This window comes from Mobula hypostoma, chromosome 16, assembly GCF_963921235.1.
Source record: "Mobula hypostoma chromosome 16, sMobHyp1.1, whole genome shotgun sequence".
Taxonomy (NCBI): Eukaryota; Metazoa; Chordata; class Chondrichthyes; order Myliobatiformes; family Myliobatidae; genus Mobula; species Mobula hypostoma.
Window position 1 is genome coordinate 30,760,810 of NC_086112.1, and position 25,974 is coordinate 30,786,783.

Here is a 25,974-nt window from a genome sequence, read left to right on the forward strand (position 1 = left end):
TTGGTTAAAAAAAACTGTCTTTTGGTGTGGGGAAAAATAATTGAAAAGACTTTTTGTTACAAATTTATATTTTTCTGTGAAAATCTGAATCAGTGTAACTTTAATGTAGACAATAATTTTTCCAGTTTTTATTTTTGCTCTTTGGGTGCAAAAAAGAAAAGCAATAACAAACATATCATAAGTTATTAAGCTTCATCTGGAGTATTGTGACCTATTCCAAACACCATAATTCAGGAAAGATGTCAAACCCTTAGGGTACAATTTATGATTTATCAGAATGCTACTAATATAAGGGACTTCAGTCATGTGGAAAGATTAGAAATGTTGAGGTTTTCTCTTTGGAGTAAAGATGTCTACAGAGATTTAATGTTGCTACTCAAAATGCTGTGTTTTTTTTAAATAGAGCAGTAGTAAAGAATACTTTTAACATCAGAGTCAGGAAGCAGAACAGAATTAACATTAGCAAATAATCCAGGGATACAGGAAAATGCTCATTTTCTGTAACCCAGATTTTTGATCTGGAGCATGCTGGCCAAAAAATAGGTAGAAACGAGGTCAGTTGCAACATACTAAAAGGAACTGACTCAGTAGCTCAGAGTAAGAAATTTGCTAGACTAAGAGGGCAGGGACGTGAGATTATTTGGATAGCACTTTCAAAGATCCAGCATGGATCCAAATGTTCTCTTTCTTTGCTATATGAATCTGTGATCTGAATATGAAGTCCATATAAGTTATAAAGTCTTTAAGAATATGAATTCATTCTTTCTGACTTTGATAACTTTAATGATTGGGGAAGCACTGGTTGTCATTTGTATAAGAATGTTCAAAATATCTTTAACATTTTGCATGTGGAATGTGTCCAAACTTCATTCTTAAACAGCTAGACTCTTTAATTTTTATGTCCCTGGTCCTAGATTGCCTATTTTTTCTCCTATTAATTTCTTATAGCATTACTGCATTAAATCTGTTTCCCATTTTAACACATTTACTTAATCTATTATGTATCAGTGTTTCCTGTTTTGCATCAGCAGTTTCATAGTCTTGATTATACTGTATCTATGAAAAAGCAGGGAAAAGATAGCAGATTGAAATGGCCAGTTTTCATATAAACAGATAGAAGTGGCGAATTATCTAAAGTTGGAGAACATTGAGACCTTGTAAGCTATAACATCTCCAGACAGAAGATGAGTTGTAGTCTCCTGAATTTGCATGGGGCATTGTGACATTGCAGGAGGCTGTAAATAGTTCGGAGTTTCCAGAAGTGAACACCACCAGTACCCTGACCTGGTCCAGTTGTGTAGGCACCACACCCTAGAAAGCTCACCAACCAATACTTTCTCAGAGGGCTAATGAAATTCTGCTTGGCCTCGTCAACCCATACTCAATTTTTACCGATCCATGGTAAAAAGCATCCTATCTGGATGCATCATGGTTTGGTTATGGCAACTATTGTGCCAGTGACTGCAAGAAACTGTAGGTTGTGGTCGCAGCTCAGCACATCATAATCTTCCTCCATAGACACTGTACTACTTGCTGTCTCAGTAAAGCAGCCAACATAATCAATGACCCCACCCATCCTAGACATTCTCTCTTCTTCCTTTTCCCATTAGGCAGAAGATATAAAAGGACCCTTTTCTGATTGGCTGCCAGTGACAAGTGGTGATCCTCCGGGGTCAGTATTAGGACCACTACTTTTCACGTTGTTTGTCAGTGATTTGGGTAATGGAATTGACAGTTTTGAGGCAATGTTTGTGGATAATATGAAGATGGGTGGAGGTGTCAACTGTGATCAACCCGATGTAGTGAAACAAGTACCACAGTTGATTCTTTTCCACCTTTATTCGTAGCAAGCTACGAGAGAGAACATTCCATCTGTACTCAGAGTCAGCCACTCGAAGTCTTTCTGTCGAAACAGAGATACAGTTTTTTATATCATCCTTGTTACGAAAGCCTAGCAACTGTGATAGTCTGAGACAAAGGCCACTTGATACCTAAAACAGAGGTAAACGTACTTGACAAAGAATACTTAATCACATCAGGCAGAGGTAAACAGAGAACAGAGTATAATTAATTCTCACATCCTGCATGTCCTTGTCTGGACACTCAGCATTTACATGTTAGCTGGACAGATTGATCCTTTAACATCTCAATACAAAAGAACATAGAACATAGAATAGTACCGCACAGTACAGGCCCTTCGGCCCACAATGTTGTGCCGACCCTCAGACCCTGCCTCCCATATAACCTCCTCCACCTTAAATTCCTCCATATACCTGTCTAGTAATCTCTTAAACTTCACTAGTGTATCTACTGCCACCACTGACTCAGGCAGTGCACTCCACACACCAACCACTCTCTGAGTAAAAATCCTTCCTCTAATATCCCCCTTGAACTTCCCACCCCTTACCTTAAAGCCATGTCCTCTTGTATTGAGCAGTGGTGCCCTGGGAAAGAGGTGCTGGCTATCCACTCTATCTATTCCTCTTATTATCTTGTACACCTCTTTCATGTCTCCTCTCATCCTCCTCCTCTCCAAAGAGTAAAGCCCTAGCTCCCTTAATCTCTGATCATAATGCATACTCTCTAAGCCAGGCAGCATCCTGGTAAATCTCCTCTGGACCCTTTCCAATGCTTCCACATCCTTCCTATAGTGAGGCAACCAGAACTGGACACAGTACTCCAAGTGTGGCCTGACCAGAGTTTTATAGAGCTGCATCATTACATCGCAACTCTTAAACTCTATCCCTCGACTTATGAAAGCTAACACCCCATAAGCTTTCTTAACTACCCTATCCACCTGTGAGGCAACTTTCAGGGATATGTGGATATGTACCCCCAGATCCCTCTGCTCCTCCACACTACCAAGTATCCTTCCATTTACTTTGTACTCTGCCTTGGAGTCTGTCCTTCCAAAGTGTACCCCCTCACACTTCTCCGGGTTGAACTCCATCTGCCACTTTTCAGCCCACTTCTGCATCCTATCAATGTCTCTCTGCAATCTTTGACAATCCTCTACACTATCAACAACACCACCAACCTTTGTGTCGACTGCAAACTTGCCAACCCACCCTTCTACCCCCACATCCAGGTCATTAATAAAAATCACAAAAAGTAGAGGTCCTAGAACAGATCCTTGTGGGACACCACTAGTCACAATTCTCAGAGAACAGTCAGATCAACAGACATTCTGGCTACTCAAATAGAGCAGAATTTAATAATTTGGATAAGAAACTACCGAAATTAGGAAAGGAATGTAAGGAATGCCCTTCCTTATCTTCACCTTTTGTCGAAACCAAAATGTGTGAAAACTAGGAGAGATCTTTCTGTGGGTTTGTGTGAGTTTCAGCCTTATCTTGCTCCAAAGAAGCAGTTGTGAGAGATTACTCAAACGTACTGCAGTTACATAGTCGCAGTTACATAGTCGGTACTTAACCCAAAGTTGAAATTTAAACATGAAACCAAAAGGTGTGAAAAGTCAGGAGACAACAGCTGCTCAAACTGCAGCCATTATCAAACCAAAATACACAGACTCAACCTTAATCACTATTTACAAGAATCTAAGACTCCCCCAACTCCCTTAAAACTTTATCTGAGGATAGGTAGTGCTGAGGAAGCAACGTGATCGCAGCAGGACTTAAATTGGAAGTATGAGCAAAAACGTGGCAGATGGAATACAGTGTTGGGGAATGGATGATAATGCATTTTGTTAAAAGAAACTATAGTGCGGAATATTATCTAAATGGGGAGAAAGTTCAAATATCAGAGGCGTAAAGGGACTTAGAAGTCCTTGTGCAAGACTTCAAGAAGGTTAATTTACAGGTTGACTCTGTGGTAAAGAAGGCAACTGCAGTGTTGACATTTATTTCAAGAGGAATAGAATATAAAAGTAAGGAGATGACGATGAGCCCTTATAAGAGATTGGTCAGGCTGCACTTGGAATATTGTCAAGTGTTGGACCCCATATCTTAGAAAGGAGAAAGTCCAGAGGAGGTTCATGAGGATGATTCAGGGAATGAAGGGGTTAACATATGAAGAGCGTTTGGCAGCTTTGGGCCTGTACCTACTGGAATTTAGAAGAATGCGTGGGCATCTCATTGAAACCTACTAAATGTTGAAAGGACTAGATAGGGTAGATGTGGAAAGGATGTTTCCTATGGTGAGGGTATCCAGAACTAGAAGGCACAGCCTCAAAATTGAGGGGCAACCCTTTATAACAGAGGTAAGGAGGAAGTTTTTTAGCTAGAGCTTAGTAAATCTGTGGAATGCTCTGCCATAGACTGTGGTGGAGGCCAAGTCTGTGTGTATACTTAAGGTGGAAGTTGATTGTTTCCTGATCAGTAAGGGCATCAAAGGATATGGTGAGAAGTCAGGTGTGTGGGGTTGAGTAGGATTTGGGATTAGCCATATTGGAATGGTGGAGCAGACTCAATGGGCTGAATGGCCTAATTCTGCTCCAATGTCATATGGTCTTATATGCACCACCAGGCTTAAGGACAGCTTCTACCCCACTGTTTTAAGACTGCTGAATGGTTCCCTAGTATGATGAGATGGACTCATGGACTCTTGACCTTACAATCTGCCTTGTTATGATTTTGCACCATATTGTCTACCTGCACTGCACTATATTCTGCATTAGTTATTTGTTTTCTGTTATGCTACTTCAGTGCACTGTGTAATGATTTGATCTGTATGAACACTGTACCGTGGTACACGTGACAATAGTAAACCAATTCAAATTCTACTTGTGAGTCAAAATGGCAAGCAACCAGGAACCTGGGTCACTTCTACAGACTGAATGCAGATGCTGCAGTGGTCACCCAGTTGGCATTTGATTTCTCTGATGTAGAGGTCAGTTGTGAACAGTGCAATACAATAAGTAGGAGGGAGTGTAAGTGGGTAACTGCTTCATCCAGAAAGGCTAAAGGGTACCTGATTGGTGGGAGGGGAAGCAGTAAAAGGACAAGTGTTGCATCTGATGTGGTTGTTTGGGAAAATGACAAATGAGGAGGAGTGATAGAATAAACGAGGGGCTAATGAAGGTGGTGAGTCCACTGGAACATTTAAAAGGGAAAATATGTGCCTGGTTGTGGAATCTTGTTGGAGCTGACAGAAATTATAAGAAATAATCCATTGAATACAGAGGCTAAATGGAATGCCATGTGTGGACTAGGAAATTTTATTTGTTTGCTCCGTTCAGCAGGAGGAGGATTCAAGTTCAAGATTCAAGTACAAGTATTATCAAAGAATGTATAAATTATTCAACCTTGCGATTTGCTTGCTCACAGGTGGCCACAAAGCAAGAAACTGAAGAACCCAATTTAAATAAAAGAACCAGCTCTTGATTTGCGAGAGAAAGAAAAAAATACAATTCATGCAAACAGTTGAAGAGAACCACAGCATTCTGACCAAACATGAATCGTCAGATCATTTTTACAAGAAAATTTGATTGCTTCTTAAGGAGTAAGCAGTTAGCCTTTGGCTTTTAAGACCAGCTATAAATAGAACATTTTAAGATAGTGAATAGAGCAGAAGTATTTGTAAATATGAGTTCCTCTGAAGCAAATTATTTACATCAGTCAAGCACTTAGCAACCTGGCAGGTGAAATATTACATTATAGTTAATGTTAATGTAAAGCATTGCCTATTAGTACCGGAAATTATAACTGTGGTTTCCTTTTGGGGACTGTATAATTAAGTGCAGATGGAAAAAGGTTTGCCTCTGTGAGTGGACCAGACATTGAAAGTGTTGTTGAACTGTACAGCAGCAGATGCCAAGACAAACAAAGCACTGGAGTGCAAGTAGGTCCACTGAGCACTGAGTCCAAGAAACAGCAAATTGTTAAAGCAGTTTTCAGCACAGTGCTAAACCCTGTTTACAAGTTGTTACATTGAAAATAACCTACAAACAAAAACAGAACTTAAACAGAGAGAAAAGAAGGCAAAGGGATGCCTTAATAGAAATTATTTTAATTTATGAAAAATCTTTAGAGAGTGGATGCAGAGAGAACTTCACTTTTGGGGAAGAGTATGCTTAGAAGTTGTCAACATGAAATAACAAAAATGTCAATAGAAACATCTTTATCCAAGGAGTGGTAGGAATGTGGAACATGTTACCTGAGCATATGATTGAAGTGAATAGTATTTATGGATGTGATGGAAGACTGGATAAGCATTTGTGGGAAGTCAATGGGGCATCAATCCAATAGATTTAGATGGAAGAAAGTGAGAGTAGACTTCAGTGAAGTATAAATTCTGGCATGGCCTACTTGTGCTCAGCTGACTTGCTTCAATGCCTGTAAACTTGTTTTATCATTTTAGAAGTTGCTGTCTGTAACATTGAACACATAATTCAGGCTTGATTTGAGGAGAAAAAACTGTTTCCTTTATTGTAACTGGTAATTTTAGAATGATATTGTAACAGCACAGAAAGGGCCCCTTTGACGCACTTAGTCCCTGACAGCCATCAAGCACACACTCGCATGAATCAAGTTTTCTTCTCCCACGCTCCCATAAGCTGCTGTCAGCTTCTTCCACTCACCTAGACCATAGGGGCAATTTACAATGGCCAATTAATTTATCAACTCACACGCCTTTGGGATTTGGGACGGAAAAGGAACCCTAGTGGAAACCCACATTGTCACTGGGAGGATGTGCAGACATTTCACGACAAGAGCTGCTTTTACGCTGTGTACTTAGAATTTGATGTTGAAAAAGTAAGGTGATTCAAATTGCAGGGATGTCAATATAAAATAAGTACAGTACATGGCCTAGAATTGTTAATATTATGCATTACTATGCTTGGCAAATTGTATTTTGGTTGTTGGTGTGGGTCCTTTCTTGCATCCTGTTTCATCATGTTCTGTGCTTCTGTAGCATATTTCAATGTGTTATGTAAAATATGTAAATATATATAATTTTAAGCACAGAAATGTGCATTTTTGGAAGGGAAAGATAATAGCTACCTTGTAAATTCAAGGGTTGGTCTGAAATATAATGATTATGAGCATCAAGTCTTTTGTGCCTGTTTTAGGAAAGGTGAGGAAAACCTTGAATTCTGGACACAACTCAAAGTCTGTTGTTTTTATACTCTTAAACAAAGATGACAAGTGATTAAATAGGGTTTCAGTAGTTCCAATGCATAGTTTAGCTCAATATTTTGGGTGTAGACAAAAATGGTTTCATATAATTATGTATATATTTGCAGTGTAAGCACAAGAGATTCTGTAAATGCTAGGAATCCTGAGCAACACACAAAATGCTGGTGGGGCTCAGCAGCTTAAGCAGCATCTATACTTTTATAGCTATGCTTTGCTGTTGATTTTGCAATTGATAGTGACTGCCATGATATTAATGGTGAGGACTTGGCAGTGGTACTGCAATCGCTGCCAGGGGTAGGTTATTTGGAGATTTGATTGAAGATTGTTATTGACTGTAATTTTTTGGTGTGGATTTTACTTGCCACTGTGAGCCCTGTGTGGATCTGGATCTCGACCTTGCTTCATGCAGGCATGGTTGGCCTTATTTACCCAGGAGTTGCGAGTAGAATTGAACATTGTGCTATCCTCAGCAAACATCTCTACTTCTGATCAAATGGACGGAAGATCATTTATGAGAGAACTGAGGATAGTAGGGTCTAGGACACTACCCAGAAGAACTCCTTCAGTAATGTTCTGGGGCTGGGTTGATTGACCTTCAACAACACCAGCCATCGTACATAGTGTGAGGTATAACTCTAGCCACTGGAATGTTGTTTTCCCCTTGATGCCCATTTTCACTGTGAAAGAAAATACTGTGGTCTGCCCAAATTAGAACATAGTGAATTGGGCTATAATTTATTTAGCACAAATGATGTATGTGAATTATGGTAATTCTGTTGGCTTCTTATAATATTGAGCAACACTGTAAGCTCTCTGTCTCTGGTAGGATGAATTCTACACTGTGGATCAAAGACATCCACTATTGTCAGTGGGCTATATACAACCTGGTAATCTGACCTCAGTGAACAAAGCAAATCGACTAAGGTTTCTACATATTTCTCACATACTGTATTTTTGTTAGCTTTTTGAGATCTTTTGGGCTAAATTTTTAATTGTCGACTCAGGGGTGCCAAGGTAGTGTAATAGTTAGCACGAAACTATTACAGCTCAGAGCGTCAGATTTCAATTCTGATGTCATCTGTAAGGAGTCTGTACGTCCTCCTCTTAGAATGCATGGTTTTCCTCTGGGTGCTCTGGTTTCCTCCCACAATAGGTTAATTGGTCATTGTAAATTGTCTTGTAATTAGGCTAGGCTTAAATCAGGTTGCTGGGTGGTGCGGCTTGAAGTGCCTAATCCACGCTGTATCTCAATAGATAAATATTTAAATATCTCAGGCAAAATATCAATAGTGCTAAGTAGTCGAATTTTTGAGACATAGATTAACAGCAGTATTGTTTTGAACTCTGTTTCCCAATGTACATAAAAGCAATGAACAATGTGAAAAGTTCAGGCAGCCGTACTGTGGATTGTGAAATGTAAACAGTAGTCAGGTTCAGTAGTAGAGACAGGTATATCTTAAATGCTAGGAGTTGAGCAGACTGCTATTTAGAAACCCAGACGGCAAGGCTGACACATGATGAGTCATGACTTAATCCTTGCTATGGTAACAAGGTCAGTTATTCAAGATGTTTTACAAGTAATTTGGTATTATTTCTATGATGTTATTGGCTAGAGATTACCTACAGCTTCAAGTGAGACATCCTTGGTGTGATTGTGACCAGGTTGTGGCAGTCTGGGTAAAGCCTACAGACAGTAGTTCCCATTTAACTACCAAATGTATTTCATCCAGTGAAACCCATATTACTATTTGTGTCATAGTTATTTAAAGTCAAATACAATGAACAGACGTGAAGTGTTTTCACATCCTTAAGGTATCCTACTGCCAAGAAAGTACTTGAAGATCAGCCACATATTTTGCAACCATCACAGCAAAAAAATTATCCTCTGAGTTTTCACAAACAGCAGAGTGAGCCAGAGTTAATGGCAGAAAAATTCCAATTATTTCCTTGTACTAAATTATCAGCACCACACGTACCAGGATTGTGGATCTGACTGGCTGTACTCACCTGCATGTCCTAATGTGTTGAAATCAAGGGATCTGATGTGCAGAAGTTGAGTATATTCTACAAAGGATAATCATTACTGGCGGAGAGGAATTTCTTCCTGTTATGTTTTAGTATCTATGTATTGGCTATGGATTAGGGTGTACTCTGATCTTCAAAAATGTGTCATAAAATCTTTTTGCTTCCCCTGAGCAGGAAAATGGGGCTCCATCTTCAATTTTTATCCCAAGAACTTCAACTGCACAACACCATTTTTTCTATTATGTTTTAGAATTATTTTAAAACAATATCAGGCGCTGTTGTAAATCACCCATGTATATAATATTCAAACATGAATGGAGACAGCCATAAGAATGTTGCAGATGTGCAGTAATAGTAAATGGCAGTACTAATAATTTTAATATCAAGCATCTGAACTCCACTGTATATGAGCTTCATAATTCCTTTTGATCATCTCCATAAGTGACTCTTCCCCTCCTGGCCAGTTCCTTCTCACCCATCCACTACTCAATCATCTCTCTATCCATTGCTAAGACTAGTACAGCTCTACTACCCCTACAAGCCTTCCTCGCTCACCTCAACTGATGCCCTGACCAAACCCTTAAAAGGATAATTTTACATATACAGTGGATTCCATTTAATTGGGACACATCGGGATGAGTATATTTTGCCCAGTTAGGTGGTTGCCCCAATTAGCTGAAGATTCATGGAAATAGTTAAAAAAAAAAAGGTATAAAAAAAGACAAATTACCATTTAACTGAATAATAAACTATGTATTTAATCATAGTCATACTTTATTGATCCCGGGGGAAATTGGTTTTCGTTACAGTTGCACCATAAATAATAAATAGTAATAAAACCATAAGTAGTTAAACAGTAATTTGTAAATATATAAATTGTGCCAGGAAATAAGTCCAGGACCAGCCTATTGGCTCAGGGTGTCTGACCCTCCAAGGGAGAAGTTGTAAAGTTTGATGGCCACGGGCAGGAATGACTTCCTATGACGCTCTGTGTTGCATCTCGGTGGAATGAGTCTCTGGCTGAATGTACTTCTGTGCCCACCCAGTACATTATGTAGTGGATGGGAGACATTGTCCAAGATGGCATGCAATTTGGACAGCATCCTCTTTTCAGACACCATCATCAGAGAGTCCAGTTCCAACCCCACAACATCACTGGCCTTACGAATGAGTTTGTTCATTCTGTTGGTGTCTGCTACCCTCAGCCTGCTGCCCCAGCACACAACAGCAAACATGGTCACACTGGCCACCACAGACTCGTAGAACATCCTCAGCATCGTCCGGCAGATGTTAAAGGACCTCAGTCTCGTCAGTCTTAGTTTTAAATGAAATACAGTGCAAATTAGAACACCAACAATACTATTAAAGTACTATAAAACTGTAGTTCCTAATAGTTAATCGACAGTAGTTCACACCACCCTGGAACATCTAGACAGCAAAGATGCTCTTTATCGATTGCAGCTCCGCATTTAACACTATCATCCCCCTCAAAACTAACTAGTAAACTCCAAGACCTAGGTCTCAATACCCCCTTGTGCAATTCAATCCTGGATTTCCTCACTTGTAGACCCCAGTCAGTTTGGATTGGCAAAAACATCTCCTCCAAAATCTCCATCAGCATAGGAGCACTGCAGGGATGTGTACTTAACCCCCTACTCTACCTGCTTTACACCTGTGACTGTGTGGCTAAGTACAGCTCTAACACCATATACAAGACACCACTGTTGTGGGGCTGTATCAAAGGTAGTGATGAATCAGCATACAGGAAGAAGATAATGTGGCTGTGTGGTGTAATAACACTTACTTAATATCATTAAGGCCAAAGGACTGATAGTAGACCTTAGGAGGGGGAAACCAGAGGTCCATGAGCCAGTAACCATCAGAGGTAGAGAAGGTCAGTTACTTTAAATTCCTGGGTGTCACTATCTCAGAGGACCTGTCCTAGACCCATCATATAAGTATAATTGCAAAGAAAGCATGACGGCGCCTCCACTTCCTCAGGAGTCTCTGGAGATTGAGCATGTCATCTAAAACATTGGGAAACTTCTATGAATGTGTGGTGGAAAGTGTGCTGACTGGCTGCATTATGGCCTGGTATGGGAACACCAATGCCTTTGAGCAGGAAATCCTACAAAAGGTAGTGGATTTGATCCAGTACATCACGGGTAAAACTCTCTCGACCATTGAGCACATCTACACGAAACATTGCCATAGAAAAGCAGTATCCATCATCAAAGATCCTCACCACCCAGGCCATGCTTTTTTCTCACTTCTGCAATCAGGTAGAAGGTACAGGTGTTTCAGGACTTGCACCACCAGGTTCAAGAACAGTTACTACCCCTCAACCATTTTGAACAAAAGGGGATAACTACACTCTTCTAAGGATTCTTTTATCTTGTTATTTCATGCTCATTGTTTATTGCTATATATTTATTTGCATTTAACCATATAACATATAACCATATAACAATTACAGCACGGAAACAGGCCATCTCGGCCCTTCTAGTCTGTGCTGAACTCTTACTCTCACCTAGTCCCACCGACCTACACTCAGCCCATGACCCTCCATTCCTTTCCTGTCCATATATCTATCCAATTTGACTTTAAATGACAACATCGAACCTGCCTCAACCACTTCTGCTGGAAGCTCGTTCCACACAGGTACGACTCTCTGAGTAAAGAAGTTCTCCCTCAGGTTACCCCTAAACTTTTGCCCTTTAACTCTCAACTCATGTCCTCTTGTTTGAATCTCCCCCATTCTCAATGGAAAAAGCCTATCCACGTCAACTCTATCAATCCCCCTCATTATTTTAAACACCTCTATCAAGTCCCCCCTCAACCTTCTACACACCAAAGAATAAAAACCTAACTTGTTCAACCTTTCTCTGTAACTTAGGAGATGAAACCCAAGCAACATTTTAGTAAACCTCCTCTGTACTCTCTCAATTTTATTGACATCTTTCCTTTAGTTCGCTGACCAGAACTGTACACAATACTCCAAGTTTGGCCTTACCAATGCGTTATACAATTTCAACATTACATCCCAACCCCTATACTCAATGCTCTGATTAATAAAGGTCAGCATAGCAAAAGCTTTCTTCACCACCCTATCCACATGCGATTCCACCTTCAGGGAACTATGCACCATTATTCCTAGATCCCTCTGGTCTACAGCATTCTTCAATGCCCTATCATTTACCATGTATGTCCTATTTTGATTAGTCCTACCAAAATGTAGCACCTCACATTTATCAGCATTAAAAAATCAGCATTTGCACAGTTTATTTACAGTTCCTGAGGCTTACAGTTCACAGATCCTGTTTACAGTTACTGTTCTATAGATTTGTTATTATGCCTGCAGAGAAAGAATCTCAGGGTTGTATGTGGTAACATGTATGTACTCTGATAATGAATTTTACTTTGAACTTTAAATGTTGACAGAGGAATTCATGCATGTTCTTTTGATTGTCTGTGTATGTATGAACATAGACACCTCGTGCAGATAATGAACTGCCTTCATACAATACATTTGATGATTGCATCCTCCAAATCTTCATTTTCATTCTAACATTCAAGATGATTATAGATGCATTCAAATTCTTCGTAGTACCTAATTTGTTGAAGTAGTGAAATCATTAGTCCAGACCGTTTCTGGCATCTTCAAGCCTGAATGTTTGAATCCTCAGTGAGCAAAACAATTCTAATTTTTTTTACCTCTTATTTCAATCAGGCTGCCCTGATTAACCAATGACCCAATTAACAAGAATCCACTGTATTGTATTTTTCTGTGTGTACCCACAGAATCTTGTAATTGGAAAATTTGCTGAGTGTGATATTGCTAGCAATAGTTAATGTCTGTTTTTAATGTTTATGATAGAACTTTAGTTTAAGATGCAGGTTTTTACAGATACAGATTTTCTTGAATTACTGTACTAAGCATAATTTTAATCAGATCTTATACTTTTTACTTTATTGTTGCCTAACAATTGATACTAGAGTGTACAATCATCACAAAGATATTTGATTCTGCTCTTCGTGCTCCCTGGAGTACACATCGATAGTAAATATTAAAAATTTAAATTATAAATCATAAATAGAAAATAGAAAAGGGAAAGTAAGGTAGTGCAAAAAAAAACCGAGAGGCAGGCCCGGATATTTGGAGGGGATGGCTCAGATCCGGGTCAGGATCCGTGCAGCAGTCTTATCACAGTTGGAAAGAAGCTGTTCCCAAATCTGGCAGTACGAGTCTTCAAGCTCCTGAGCCTTCTTCTGGAGGGAAGAGGGATGAGAAGTGTGTTGGCTGGGTGGGTCGTATCCTTGATTATCCTGGCAGCACTGCTTCGACAGCCTGCGGTATAAAGTGAGTCCAAGGACGGAAGATTGGTTTGTGTGATGTGCTGGGCTGTGTTCACGATCTTCTGCAGCTTCTTCCGGTCTTGGACAGGACAACTTCCATAACAGGTTGTGATGCACCCCAGAAGAATGCTTTCTACAGTGCATCTGTAAAAATTAGTGAGGGTTTTAGGGGATAGGCCAAATTTCCTTAGTTTCCTCAGGAAGTAAAGGCGCTGGAAGTAAAGAGCTGCAGCTGGTTATAAACCCAGTGTCTGCGGTGTTGCATCAAACCTGACATTTGCTAATTTTAAATACTAATATAGCTGAAAAAAATGTGTGTTTAGATTGTGTATCTTTCCACAGTAACAAATTCCTTAAAATATCACGTACAATGTAAATAGTGTCTGGAATATTTGTGCCTCTGGTTCAATATGATTATTGAGTGTACAGTTGTAAATGGATTTAAAACCTTTAGTTCAATTAAGATGCATAGTAGTTCTTTGTTAACTCCAATGTGCTTGCAAACTACTTACTGAGTCACTTTATGTAAGATGAATAATAAATTGTTTATTCTTCTCAAAGGTATTATGTGGTATGCAGTTGATTGCTTAATACCAGATCTTTCAAAACCTAGTGATGTATCAGCTTTGACACAGAAATTGGCCATACTGAGTAGAGTTTCTGAGCTACACACATTCTAAGATGAAAGCAATAATTTTAAAGGCATTCTCCACAGGATCTGGAAAATTATTTGTCAATAAGTGTTTTTCGTTCCAATTTCAGCATAAAGACAACAGCATCGAGCAGTTGAACTGACATTAATTTTACTGATTTAATTCTCGCACTGCTTAATGTGAGACAAGTAGCAATGAATAGAAGAGGACTGGAAAATGCAAAAGATATTCACCACCGAAGAAACCAGCATGCATCAAGACAAACACCAAAACCACCCTGCCATTTTTCATTCTTGAACCCTCTTGCTCAAGGAAACAAAATTCTTCATTACTAAACCTGCACACCATTGAAATCAAATAGCCTAAAAAATTTGTATTTGACCCAGATTAAAACTCAGCACAACATCATAATTACTCCAAGTTTAAGTAATTATTGGGTGTCTTTAGGTACAGTAAAATAATTTAAATAATATTTAATGAAATATACTTTTATAATGTCTTCAGTGGAATTAAAATTAGTGGAGTGTCACATAGGTAACCACACTGCATAACACAGGAAAATGCAAAGATTCATGGAGTGGAGTGAAATAACAAACAGTGAAATGGAAGCATAACCTGCCCAGAATTTGTGGTCAGAGATGAGCCACCCATGCACACAGATGACCTGTGAAGAAAGATGATGCATTCCAGTTGCGGATCCCCAGAACCTAATTTGTTGGAAGGCCTGGCTATGTCTTTTGCTTAAAAATCCTGTTGCACGAGAGTTTGTAGTGGATGGTGGGGAATGGAAGCAGAACGTTCACTCCTACAAAAGTGCTCATTAAAAACTTTAGCAGCAGGTTTGTCATTTAGAAACATTCAATATCTTATCAAACTATTAAAATTATTTTTAATTTAAAAAAAGATCTAATTTTAAAACATCAAAAAGCAAAAATATCCAAATATTCAAATACATTTAAGCAATTCACAGTAAATTAGTACATATTTTAATCCCACTCTATTCCATCAAATCATTGGGGAAGGGTGCTAATTATTCCCATGGAGTTTAATATTATTTGTCATGAACTAGATGGTAATTAAATGAGGAAATTCCCCTCAGAATCTGGCCTATGTCTTAAACTCTATCAGCATAATCTACAAACTGTCCAGATTTGCCTCAGTTTGAAATGGAATTTATTGTTGTTGAACCATGAAGATTTACGGTTCACACTCAACCAAATGCAGCTGTTCCTAGATATGTAATCATAGCAAGTCATAGTGCTCCTTACTCAGGGCTTAGTTGAGTAAAGTGTATTTCTTACTCTCGTGACAAAAGACAACGAAGGTTTCAATGGATTCATTTCCACTCAGTGTGATAGGTACTTGGATAAATGGAGTAGGGTGATATAGGCCTTTTGCAGGCAAATGAAATTAGCATGGATTGACAATCCAGTCAGCATGGGCCAAAGGGCCCATTTCTGTGCTGTACATCTCTGACTCTTCAACACATCAGATCACTCTATTGAGGTTTCTTTTTACTGGGGTTATGTGAACTAATCCACACAGGCTACCAGCTTTGCTTGAGAATTCTCCTTAAATACATAACTGTGGTGGGGGATGGCTGGAAATAGTTGTCAATTCTGTGAGAAGAGCCATAGTTTTAAAAATAACTACAATCTAATGCTTAACTTCAATACTGTTATGATTCTTATTGCATGAAGCTAGCAAGAGCAAAAAAGCTTTTCAAAGAAAGTACTTACACTGGCTGAAAGAAACTGCCTCTCCCAAGTTTGTATATAGCACACAATACCTGACGTTTTGTTGAACTACTCGTTCTGGTTTTGCCTCTGAAATACCACCACCAAATGAGTAATCTGTCTGATGGCTACAAATTAATATTTGCATAACACACTGTTTTATCAAAATTAATTAATTGTCTCTAAAGGGGCGGCATGATAGCATATGAGTTAGCATGAAGTAACGTCAACACCAACGACCCAGGTTCAATTCCCATAACTGCTGTAAGGAGTTTGTACTTGTTCCCCATGACCGCATAGGTTTCCTCTCTTGTTCCAAAGATATACAGGTCAGTAGGTTAATTAGTCACAGAGTGTAATTGGGTGGTGCAGGCTCATTGGGTCAGAAAGGCTGTTTCCATGCTGTGCTTCTCAATAGATAAATAAAAATAAGGTGTTTTGAACAATGAAGCATGAAATATGTTTAGTAAATATAGGTCCATTTTCTCTCTATTTAGATTTGACCAGCATATGGTTATTTAAACATTTTGCCCAAATTTGCTGTACCAGCATTTAGCTCTTTTAACGTTTTGACCTTTTGCATTTTGATCTTTTAAGTTTTTGCATGCTAGTTTGCTAAAACTGGGAGCTAAAAATGGCATAGCAGGGGAAACCTGGTGTCAGAGACTTGAGTGAACAGACAAGCAGCTGTGTGTACCCTCAACAAATCCGGTGGAAAGATTGTGAAAATGCTAATGCATACAAGGGAATGTGAATTAGAGTGGGTGAACTAAATGTGAAATTAGGATTAAAAGATGAAGGATGACAAAAGATGGATTAAAAGAGAAATAAAAGAGCAAGCAAATTAATTCTACCGTTTAAATAGAAATTAGCAATCCTATTTTAAAGTTTCCATTAATCATTAGAAACTGAAGGCATGAAACTCATTTATAAGAAACAGCTTTCATGTAAGAGATTGAATACCAGTAAATTAACAATTTAGCATCTTGAGGAAATATTGTAACCAGTTAGAAATTTCAGATACACATCAAAGTTGCTGGTGAACACAGCAGGCCAGGCAGCATCTCTAGGAAGAGGTACAGTCGGCGTTTCAGGCCGAGACCCTTCGTCAGGACATCTGCAGAATTCCTGTTGTTTACGTTTGGAAATTTCAGATGATCACTTTACTGAAATCTTTCTTTTGGCACTGTGCAAACATTGTAGTGGGAGGCATTCCTTTTTGTTGCTTTGGGAGAATGTTGGAAAGTTACTGTGTCCACGTATGTAATCAACAGCTGAAGATCGTATATCTGAGGCAATCACTGACTAGGCTTCAGATTTCTTTGTTGTTTGCTGTTATGAAGAGAAGCGAGGTGTTTGTTATGAAGGGGCTTTGTCACTAATTAGGCAGGGGTCTGAACTTGTCTGTGCTGCACTGATTGATACCTTCAATATTTACTGTGTACAGGTGGTCCCCGTTTTCCGAACGTTTGCTTTACGACACCGCTGTTACAAAAGATCTACATTAGTTACCTGTTTTATCGCTAACAGAAGGTGTTTTCACTGTTACGAGAAAAGGCAACATGTGCCCGAACAGCCAAGCTCTTCCCCCGGAACTGCATTCTAGCCGCCATTGCTTAAACACGTGCTTTTTCTCGATTTATTTTGTGCATCCGTTAGCAAGATGAGTTCTGAGGTATCGGAAAAGCCTGAAAGAGCTAGCAAGGGTGTTACACTTAGCGTAAAACTAGACATAATTAAGCATTTCGATCGTGGTGAACGAAACAAGGACGATGTCCGCGTGTTGAAACTGCCTGCATCCACCATTCGCACTATTTATACGCAGAGAGAAAGAATTTTGGAAGCTGCCGATGTTACTGTTGGTTCTGCTCGTAGCAAAATGGTCTCTCTTAGTCGGCATCCAATAATGGATAAAATAGAAAGTCTATTGCCTGAGTGGATCGATGGGTGTACAAAGCGTGGTGTTCCATTAAGTTTTCTTACACTTAAGGAGAAATCAGTCAGTCTTTTTAATAAGCTGAAACAGAAAGCACTGGACGATGGTGATGGAAGTGTTGCGAAAGTGGAATTTAAAGGTAGTCATGGGTGGTTTGATCGGTTTCTGAGGCGAGGGCAGCTTCATAGTTTAACGTTTACCGGAGAGAGTGCTTCGGCTGATACTGAAGCTGCCAAAAAGTTCCCAGCAGAACTGAAGAAAGTAATTACAGATTACAGGTTATTCATACAAGCAAGTGTTTAACTGTGGCGAAACTGCAATTTATTGGAGTCTTCCCAATTCCGGTAAGTGAAACTACACTGTACATACACTGTATATAGGCTGTGTATTTTTATGTGTCATTTAGTATGATTTGGCAGCTTCATAGCTTAAAGGTTACTGGAGAGAGTGTTTCTGCCGAGAGTGCTTGTGGCGCCGTGTTTCTGCCGAGAGCATTTCCACAGAGGGTGCTGCCCGTGAGATTTTCGCTGCGCTCGATGGTGCTACAGAAAAGCATTTCTACTTTATATAGGCTGTGTATTTATCATATCATTCCTGCTTTTACTATATGTGATTGTTATTTTAGGTTTTATGTGTTATTTGGCATGATTTTGTAGGTTATTTTTTGGGCCTGGGAATGCTCAAAAATTTTCCCATATTAATAAATGGTAATTGCTTATTCACTTTACGACATTCCGGCTTACAAACTGTTTTATAGGAACGCTCTACCTTCGGATAGCGGGGGAAACCTGTTTTAATGGTTTTCTTTCTTGTTTGTCTATGCAGCCCTCTTCCACAAGCGAGGAACGAGCAATTGCAAGGATCGCATCACATCCACTCGTGTGCAAAAAAATTGCAGCTATTAAGGGTAAAATAAAGTTTACTGTAATGAAGAAACTCCTTTAGTCATGACTTGTATGTGTTGTCATCTTTGAAACAAATGTGTTCATTCCAATAAGAACACTCTTAAGCAAAATCTAAATTTGTGTTAGCTCAGAATTTTCATGAATTTTAAGTTATTGACCAGGATTCTGAAGTTTGACGTTATACTTTGACATAAGACCTATGGGGAGAAGAACCTAAAGTAGAAACTTGAGCTTGGTATCACGAATGCTGAAAAGCAATTTTCTATTTCTTTTCTTGGCCATGGATTACAAAAGAATGAAGCAAAATTGCAGTAAAAATAATTTTGGGACATCTAACCAAGTCCAATAGAAAGTTTCATACATTTCATTCTCCCAACTGCAGTTGGTGCATACTGTGTGAAAGGGCACTAAAATAAAGAAGAACTTTGATTGTATCCCAGTGTTATTCCTTAGCTGATGGCAGTGCATTTCAGGCACCCTCTACACTTTTTTTAAAATCTACTTCCTCTGACATCTCCCCTAAGCTTTCCTCTACTCACCTTGAACAGATGTCCTCTGTTATTGGCCATTGCTACCCTGGGGAAAAGGTGCTGGCTATCCACTGTACCTATGATTCTCATAATGTTAAACACCTCTTATCATCTGTCACTCCAAAGAGAAAAGTGCTAGCTCGCTCAATGTTTCCTCATCAGACATCTTCCCTAATCCAAGCAGCATCCTGGCAGCTCTCCTCTGCACCCTTTCTAAAGCTTCTGAATCCTTTCTATAATGAGGAGACCAGAACTGAACATAATATTTTACTTGTGGAACATAGCAGGCCAGGCAGAATCTATAGGAAGAAGTACAGTGGATGTTTCGGGCCGAGACCCTTCGTCAGGACTGTCCTGATGGAGGGTCTCGGCCTGAAACGTCCACTGTACTTCTTCCTATAGAACAACAGGAATTCTGCAGATGCTGGAAATTCAAGCAACACACATCAAAGTTGCTGGTGAATGCAGCAGGCCAGGCAGCATCTATAGGAAGAGGTGCAGTCGACGTTTCAGGCCGAGACCCTTCATCCTGACGAAGGGTCTCGGCCTGAAACGTCGACTGCACCCTTTTCTTCCTATAGATGCTGCCTGACCTGCTGCGTTCCACAAGCATTTTGTGTGTGTTGCTTGAGTTTCCAGCATCTGCAGATTTCGTCATGTTTGCGATAATATTTTACTTGTTCTTTAACCAGAGCCTTAGAGAGTTGCAACATTACCTAGAGACTCTTGGTCTCAATTCTTCAACACACCATACTTAATCACCCTATCATTACATGGCAACTTTGAGGGATCTATAGACTTAGACCACAAGATCCCTCTGTTCCTCCACGCTGCTAATCATGCCATTAATCTTGTACTCTGCCTTCAAGTTTGACCTTCTAAAGTGAATCACTTCACACTTTTCAGGATTGAACTCCATCCATCACTTCTACGCCGTCAGAATCCTGTCCTGTTGTAACCTACGAGAGTCTATTTGAGCACCACAGTAGCATTGTGGTTAGCGCAATGCTATTACAGCTTGGGCGTCGGAGTTCAGAGTTCAATTCTGGTGTCCTCTGTAAGAAAATTTATAAGTTCTTCCTGCATCTGGTGGGCGGTGGGGGGGGGGGTGTTTCCTCCCACAATTCAAAGACGTACCAGTTAGTAGGTTGATTGGTCATTGTATATTGTCCTGTGATTAGGCTAGGGTTAAATGGTGGGGTCAGTGGGCCAGAAGGGCCTGTTCTACACTGTATCTCTAAATAAATAAACTATCCACAACACCTCTAACCTTTGTGTTATCTGCAAACTTACTCACCCACCCCCTCTACTTCCTCATTCAAGTCATTTATAAAATCACAAAAAGCAGGGGTCCCAAAATAGATCTCTGAGGAACACCACTAGTCACTTACCTCCAGGCAGAATATGCTCCATCTACAATCATCTTCTGACTTCTGTGGCCCCCACACCAAGAAGCGGGTCCGGTTCTTCCTGGGATTAGTCGAGTGGTTTTGACATTTTATCCCTCAATTTGCTGCCTTGGAAGTCCCACTAACAAGAACTGACACTGAAGTCTGCAAAGAATCTGGTCCAGTGGATAAAAGAATGTGAGGAATCCTTTGTGACTCTGAAGGAGGCTTTGTTCCCAGCCCGTCCTCATCAGCCCAGACTTCAAACCATTCATCCTCCAAGTCGACGCCTCAACAAAGGAGTAGTCCTAAGCCCAGGGGAAAGAAGGAGAAAAACAGCAGGCATTGTACCTTAGTCAGAAGCCGCTGCTGTGGGAGACAAGGTGTTGAAAAGGAAGCTCTTGCCATAAAATAGGTCTTGGAGACCGACCACAAAGTACTCGCCTGGATCCACTCCATGAAAGACTACAATGCAGGCATCATGAGATGGTACCTGGCTCTACAACTGTCCTATTTCAGCATCCATCATTAGGCAGGATAGCACACCGTCATGGTAGACTATCTCTCCCAATTGCCCACCTTGTGCAATCCAGAAGAGGTGGGAGGTGATGCGACAGAACAGATTGGCAATGCTAATTCTGCTATCCTTGCCCCTTTGCCAGTTAGCCACTCTTTTCTTTCTCAGTGTGGGAAAAACTATCCAGAACCCCATTCCTAAACAGCCTCTACATTCCATGGTGCATTACCCTGAGTACATTATTCCCAATATACGCTCCCAAGGTGCTGTCTAATGCCATTGTAATTAGCCCTCATCCAAATAAATACCATATCAACTACTCCTATCCTTGTTCATGGCTATGCTAAAGGTCAGGAAGTAGGATAACTATTTCCAAAATGGTCATTTCCCCCCGCCCCACCACCACCCAAGATCTGTCACCTGACGAGCTTCATTGCCTAGTACTATGTCCAGAATGGCCACTCCTCCAGTCAGCCTGTCCACATCGTGTGTCAGGAATCCTTCACAGACAATCCAGAAAAAGTTCTGCTCCATCTAAACCTTTTAAACTAAGAAGTTGCCAATCAATATTAGGGAAGTTGAAGTCTCCTATGACAAGAACCCTGTTATTTTTGCACCTTTCCAAAATCTGCTACTAATCTACTCAATGTCCCTTGTGCTATTGGGTGGCCGATAGAATACTCTCACTAGAGTGATTGCTTCCTTCATGTTTCTGTCTTACACTCACACTGACTGACTCAGTAAACAATCTCTCCATGACATCCTCCCTTTCTGTAGCTGTGATACTATCCCTCATTATCAATTCTTTCATCCCCACCTCACATTTTACTTTCCTCCCTATCTCTTTTGAAGCAATTAAACCCCAGAACAATCCTGCCTTTGTGACGGTGAAGCCTATATAGTGACCAGAACATTGTAATTTCATGCACTGATCCATGCCTTATTCTTTGTACTTACAAACCATCGAACTGATTGCAATTATGCCCTTTCCACTACCAATTTTCCTCATAGTCTCTCTACACATTGCATCTACTTGTATACCAACTGCTCCAGTGTCTGACTTAATGCTCTGGTTCCCATACCCTTGCCAATCTAGTTTAAACCCTCCAATAGCTATAGCAAACCTGAAATAAGGACATTGAAACTGCTTGAGCTCAGGTATAACCATTCCTTTTGAACAGGTCACAGCTTTTTTTTTTAATTTTTAAATTTTTATTTTTATTGAAGGAATGACACAATACAGAATATATAATGGATTACATTTTCCTCCATTTTGCTTTAGTATCGTACCCCCAAAACAAACCTTCCCCCCACCCGCCCTCCCCCAACATATCATGACAGCTAATATATCTACAACACAACAATTCACAAATACAAGTACGGACATTTCACAACCGTACCCCCACACTACTTCAATATGACGGCTCATACACATCTGCAACATGTCAGATGATCCAAAATACACTCATATTTACAATTCATCAACCACCCTGTGAAGTAAATTATAAGCGTGTTAAATGGGAGGCAACTTCCTAAGTACAATCAAATGCCCTCAACTAGTAGGTAATTCCTTAAGACTCCCAAAATATGATAAGAAAGGTCCCCATTTCGAATAGAACTTTTTCACAGACCCCCTCAAAGTGAATTTAATCCTTTCTAATTTCAGAAAAAACATTTCATCTTCTAACCAAGCAGCAGCAGTTGGGGGAATGGCAGATTTCCAAACCAGCAAAATTCTCCTGCGGGCCAATAGCAATGTAAATGCAATGATATCCGATTGGCTTGCATTTAAACCCAAATCATCATCTGCCGCACCAAATACAGCTATAAGCGGGCAAGGTCTCAGTGTCACCCCCAGAACCTCACTGATAATTTTAAAAACCAGTGCCCAATAGTCATCAAGCCGAGGGCATGACCAAAATGCATGTACTAAACCAGCCGGAGAGAAGGAACACCTGTCACATCCAGTGTCTGTCCCAGGGTATATGTCTGCCAGTCTGGCTTTACTTAAATGTACCCTGTGTAAAACTTTGAATTGTATGAGCCCCAGTCTAGCACATGATGATGAGAAATGAACCCTATTCAATACTTTTGCCCAATATTCCTCCGCAAGGTCCATACCGAAGTCATCCTCCCACCTACTCTTAGTTTTGTTTAGATCTTGAACTCCCAAAGACATCAGCTGTGAGTATAGTTCAGAAATCAACCTGTTATTGTTAAAGCTAAGAGTGAATTTTTCCCATAACGTAGCAGGTGGTAGAACAGGAAAAGAGGGAAATTTTTCCTTGACAAAGTGGCGAATCTGCAGGTATTTAAAAAAATGATGATGCGCAAGGCCATACTTACCGCGCAGGTTATCAAAACTATCAAATATGTTACAGCTTTTCTTGAAGAGATTCCAATGATCCATAAATCTGAAACCCTGCCTCTCACACTACTCATTCATTTGTCTACCAGATCATGCTATTTCTACACTCACTGACACATGGCACAGGCAGCAATCCAGAGATTACTACCTTAAGGTCCTGCTTTTTAACTTCTTTCCTAACTTGTATTCACTCTTCAGGACCTCATCCCTTTTCCTATCTGTGTCATTGGTATTAATGTGTATATTGACTTCTGGTTGCTCCCTCTCCCCCGTGGAATGCTGTGGACTCAATTCAAATGTGGAGCAGTCACTTAGACTCCAACCTGACCTCCAATTCCCCCACATTGCTGTTGCTAAACCCTAAACTGACCCCTAATACCTCCTCTGTCCCCAAAACCATCCTTACAAACCCAAAAAGCTTTGAAAAACTAAGCAATTAAGCAATAATCTGTGCCGCGACTTAATGGAGGTCACAGTTCGGCACCATTTTGAAATCCACTGAACATGGCAGAAAGGCCTAGGACTGATGCTGTAATCACTAAATTACTACCAAACAACTCTCTGGCCATGAAAATTGAGTTTTACAAACGCACCTTATCTGTGCTTGTTCGTTAGAGATTTCAAAATAACTTCTTACAGTCATTTCTGTTATCCCTCAGCTCCATCTTTCTTTCCCAAGGGTTATTTCATTTCTATAATTTAGTTTTAAACTAGGTTCTGTTTCTTAATTAGATATCACATGTTCCAGAGAGAATTCTTAAACTTGCGTGATTAAAGAGACTCACTGTTGCCTCGTCTGCTTCTGAGTCCTCCAAATCCCAAACAGAGCACATCATGCTGTGCAATAGCAAGGATTCATGATCAGTTTCGGCAGGAACACATAGCACAGGAAGCACTTTGATCATTTAAGCATGGAACAGTACTTTTGCAGCAACAGGAAAAGATGTATGGGATGTTGTCCTGGAGCCATGTTTCTGCAAGAACAAACATGCAGTAGTCCCTCATCATGTGTTAGTGCAGCCACAGATGACGGGCAGCACTGAAGGGAGGGGCCAGTCCCCGACTCAGCACAGACTCTAGGGTGTCCAATACGCCTCTGTTCTCTCACACACTGCCTCTGGCATCTCCTCCCCTGGGTGGCTGCAACAGGCACCACCGCAGCATGAGGGCCTAATTCATGCAACAACTGAGGCCAGACAGCATACCTGCCGTCACTCTTGCGATCACAAGAAAAACATTGAAGACAATCAATTGCACCTTTTGTTGAACCTTTTCTGATGCCTTATTCCTTGGCTTGCTGTAGCAGATTACAGCGCAGTAGGTAACAAGTCCAGCTCCATAGCTATCCAGCAACTCTCTTCTGGTGTAGATCTATAGTATTTAATGATCTTAATATCGAGCAGTGTCTTGCCATCATAAAAAAACAGAAAAGACAAGCAATTACTCCATTGGTTGGACCTGGTGAGGCTGTTGTGACCGACTGCGGTGCCATCTTGTTGGAGGGGTGGGGGAGATTGTGTATCTTTGATGGTGGAAAGTTGTACATTGTACCTTGTAGTTCTCGATAATCAAACAATATAGTGGAAGAGGCATTTCCATCATAATCTATGTCACTCAAACTATGACTGATCTTTGACTCCTTTTAGTTCAAAGTAAAATTCAACAAGCAATGATCAAATACTGTCAAGAAAATGTCACTTGAAAAAAAAGGAAATTAGTGGCCAAAATTAATGTGAAAACAGTAAATGTACCAAGTGCTACTCTGAGTACTTTTTTTGTGCTTTTGTCACCTGCATCCTTCAATTAATTCTCCCCATCCGTGCACCCTTCAACTGGATGTCCAAAATATGGGAAGGAAAAGCCCAGAGCTCTTGTCTAACTAGATAATGCCACATTTAAAATATATAAAGCTTCTTTCATAAAGTAAGATGTTTACCATAGTTTGATTGTTTTATAAGTTACTTCAGTTTCACAGAATTAATTAAAAAGTTACATGGACTGCAAAGTATTTTCTTGAGGTTTTATTGTTTGGTATTGCAGATCGGTTTCATACTTCGAAGTTACTAGCTGTCTTTAATCCTCTTCCTTACCCTTTCATCTGTTGTCTATTTATTCATTCAAATAAATACTTTTAATATTGAACTGTAACGTCTTGGGGACATTTTCATAACTTTGCACATTAAGAGGCCTTCCTTCAAACACAAAATGCTGGAGGAACTCAGCAGGCCAGGCAGCATCTATGGAAAGGAGGACAGTCGACGTTTTGGGCTGGCGCCCCTCATCTTGGCTCAGATCGATGACTGTACTCTTTTTCCATAGATGTTGCCTGACCTTCTGAGTTTTTCCAGCCTTTTGTGTGTGTTGCTTGTATTTCCAGCGTCTGCAGATTGTAATTGGAGTCTTCCTTCGAAAACAGGTTTTACACATTGAATAGTGAAGCAGGATTTTCAGCCCCTACTGGCT

The 25,974-nt window shown here is 40.1% G+C and overlaps 1 protein-coding gene across 6 annotated transcripts in view; it reads left to right on the forward strand.

Annotated features, from left to right (window-relative positions):
- srfbp1 (serum response factor binding protein 1) overlaps positions 1-25,974 on the forward strand; it is a 244,418-nt gene that overhangs the window by 202,998 nt on the left and 15,446 nt on the right. For all 6 annotated transcript variants that reach the window (XR_010020590.1, XR_010020591.1, XM_063068704.1 and 3 more), the window contains one exon: positions 18,629-18,710. Coding sequence is in view for 4 of the 6 variants with exons in the window: in XM_063068704.1 (XP_062924774.1) it covers positions 18,629-18,710 (82 nt within the window). In the remaining 2 variants the exon portion in view is untranslated. The remainder of the gene's footprint in view (positions 1-18,628; positions 18,711-25,974) is intronic.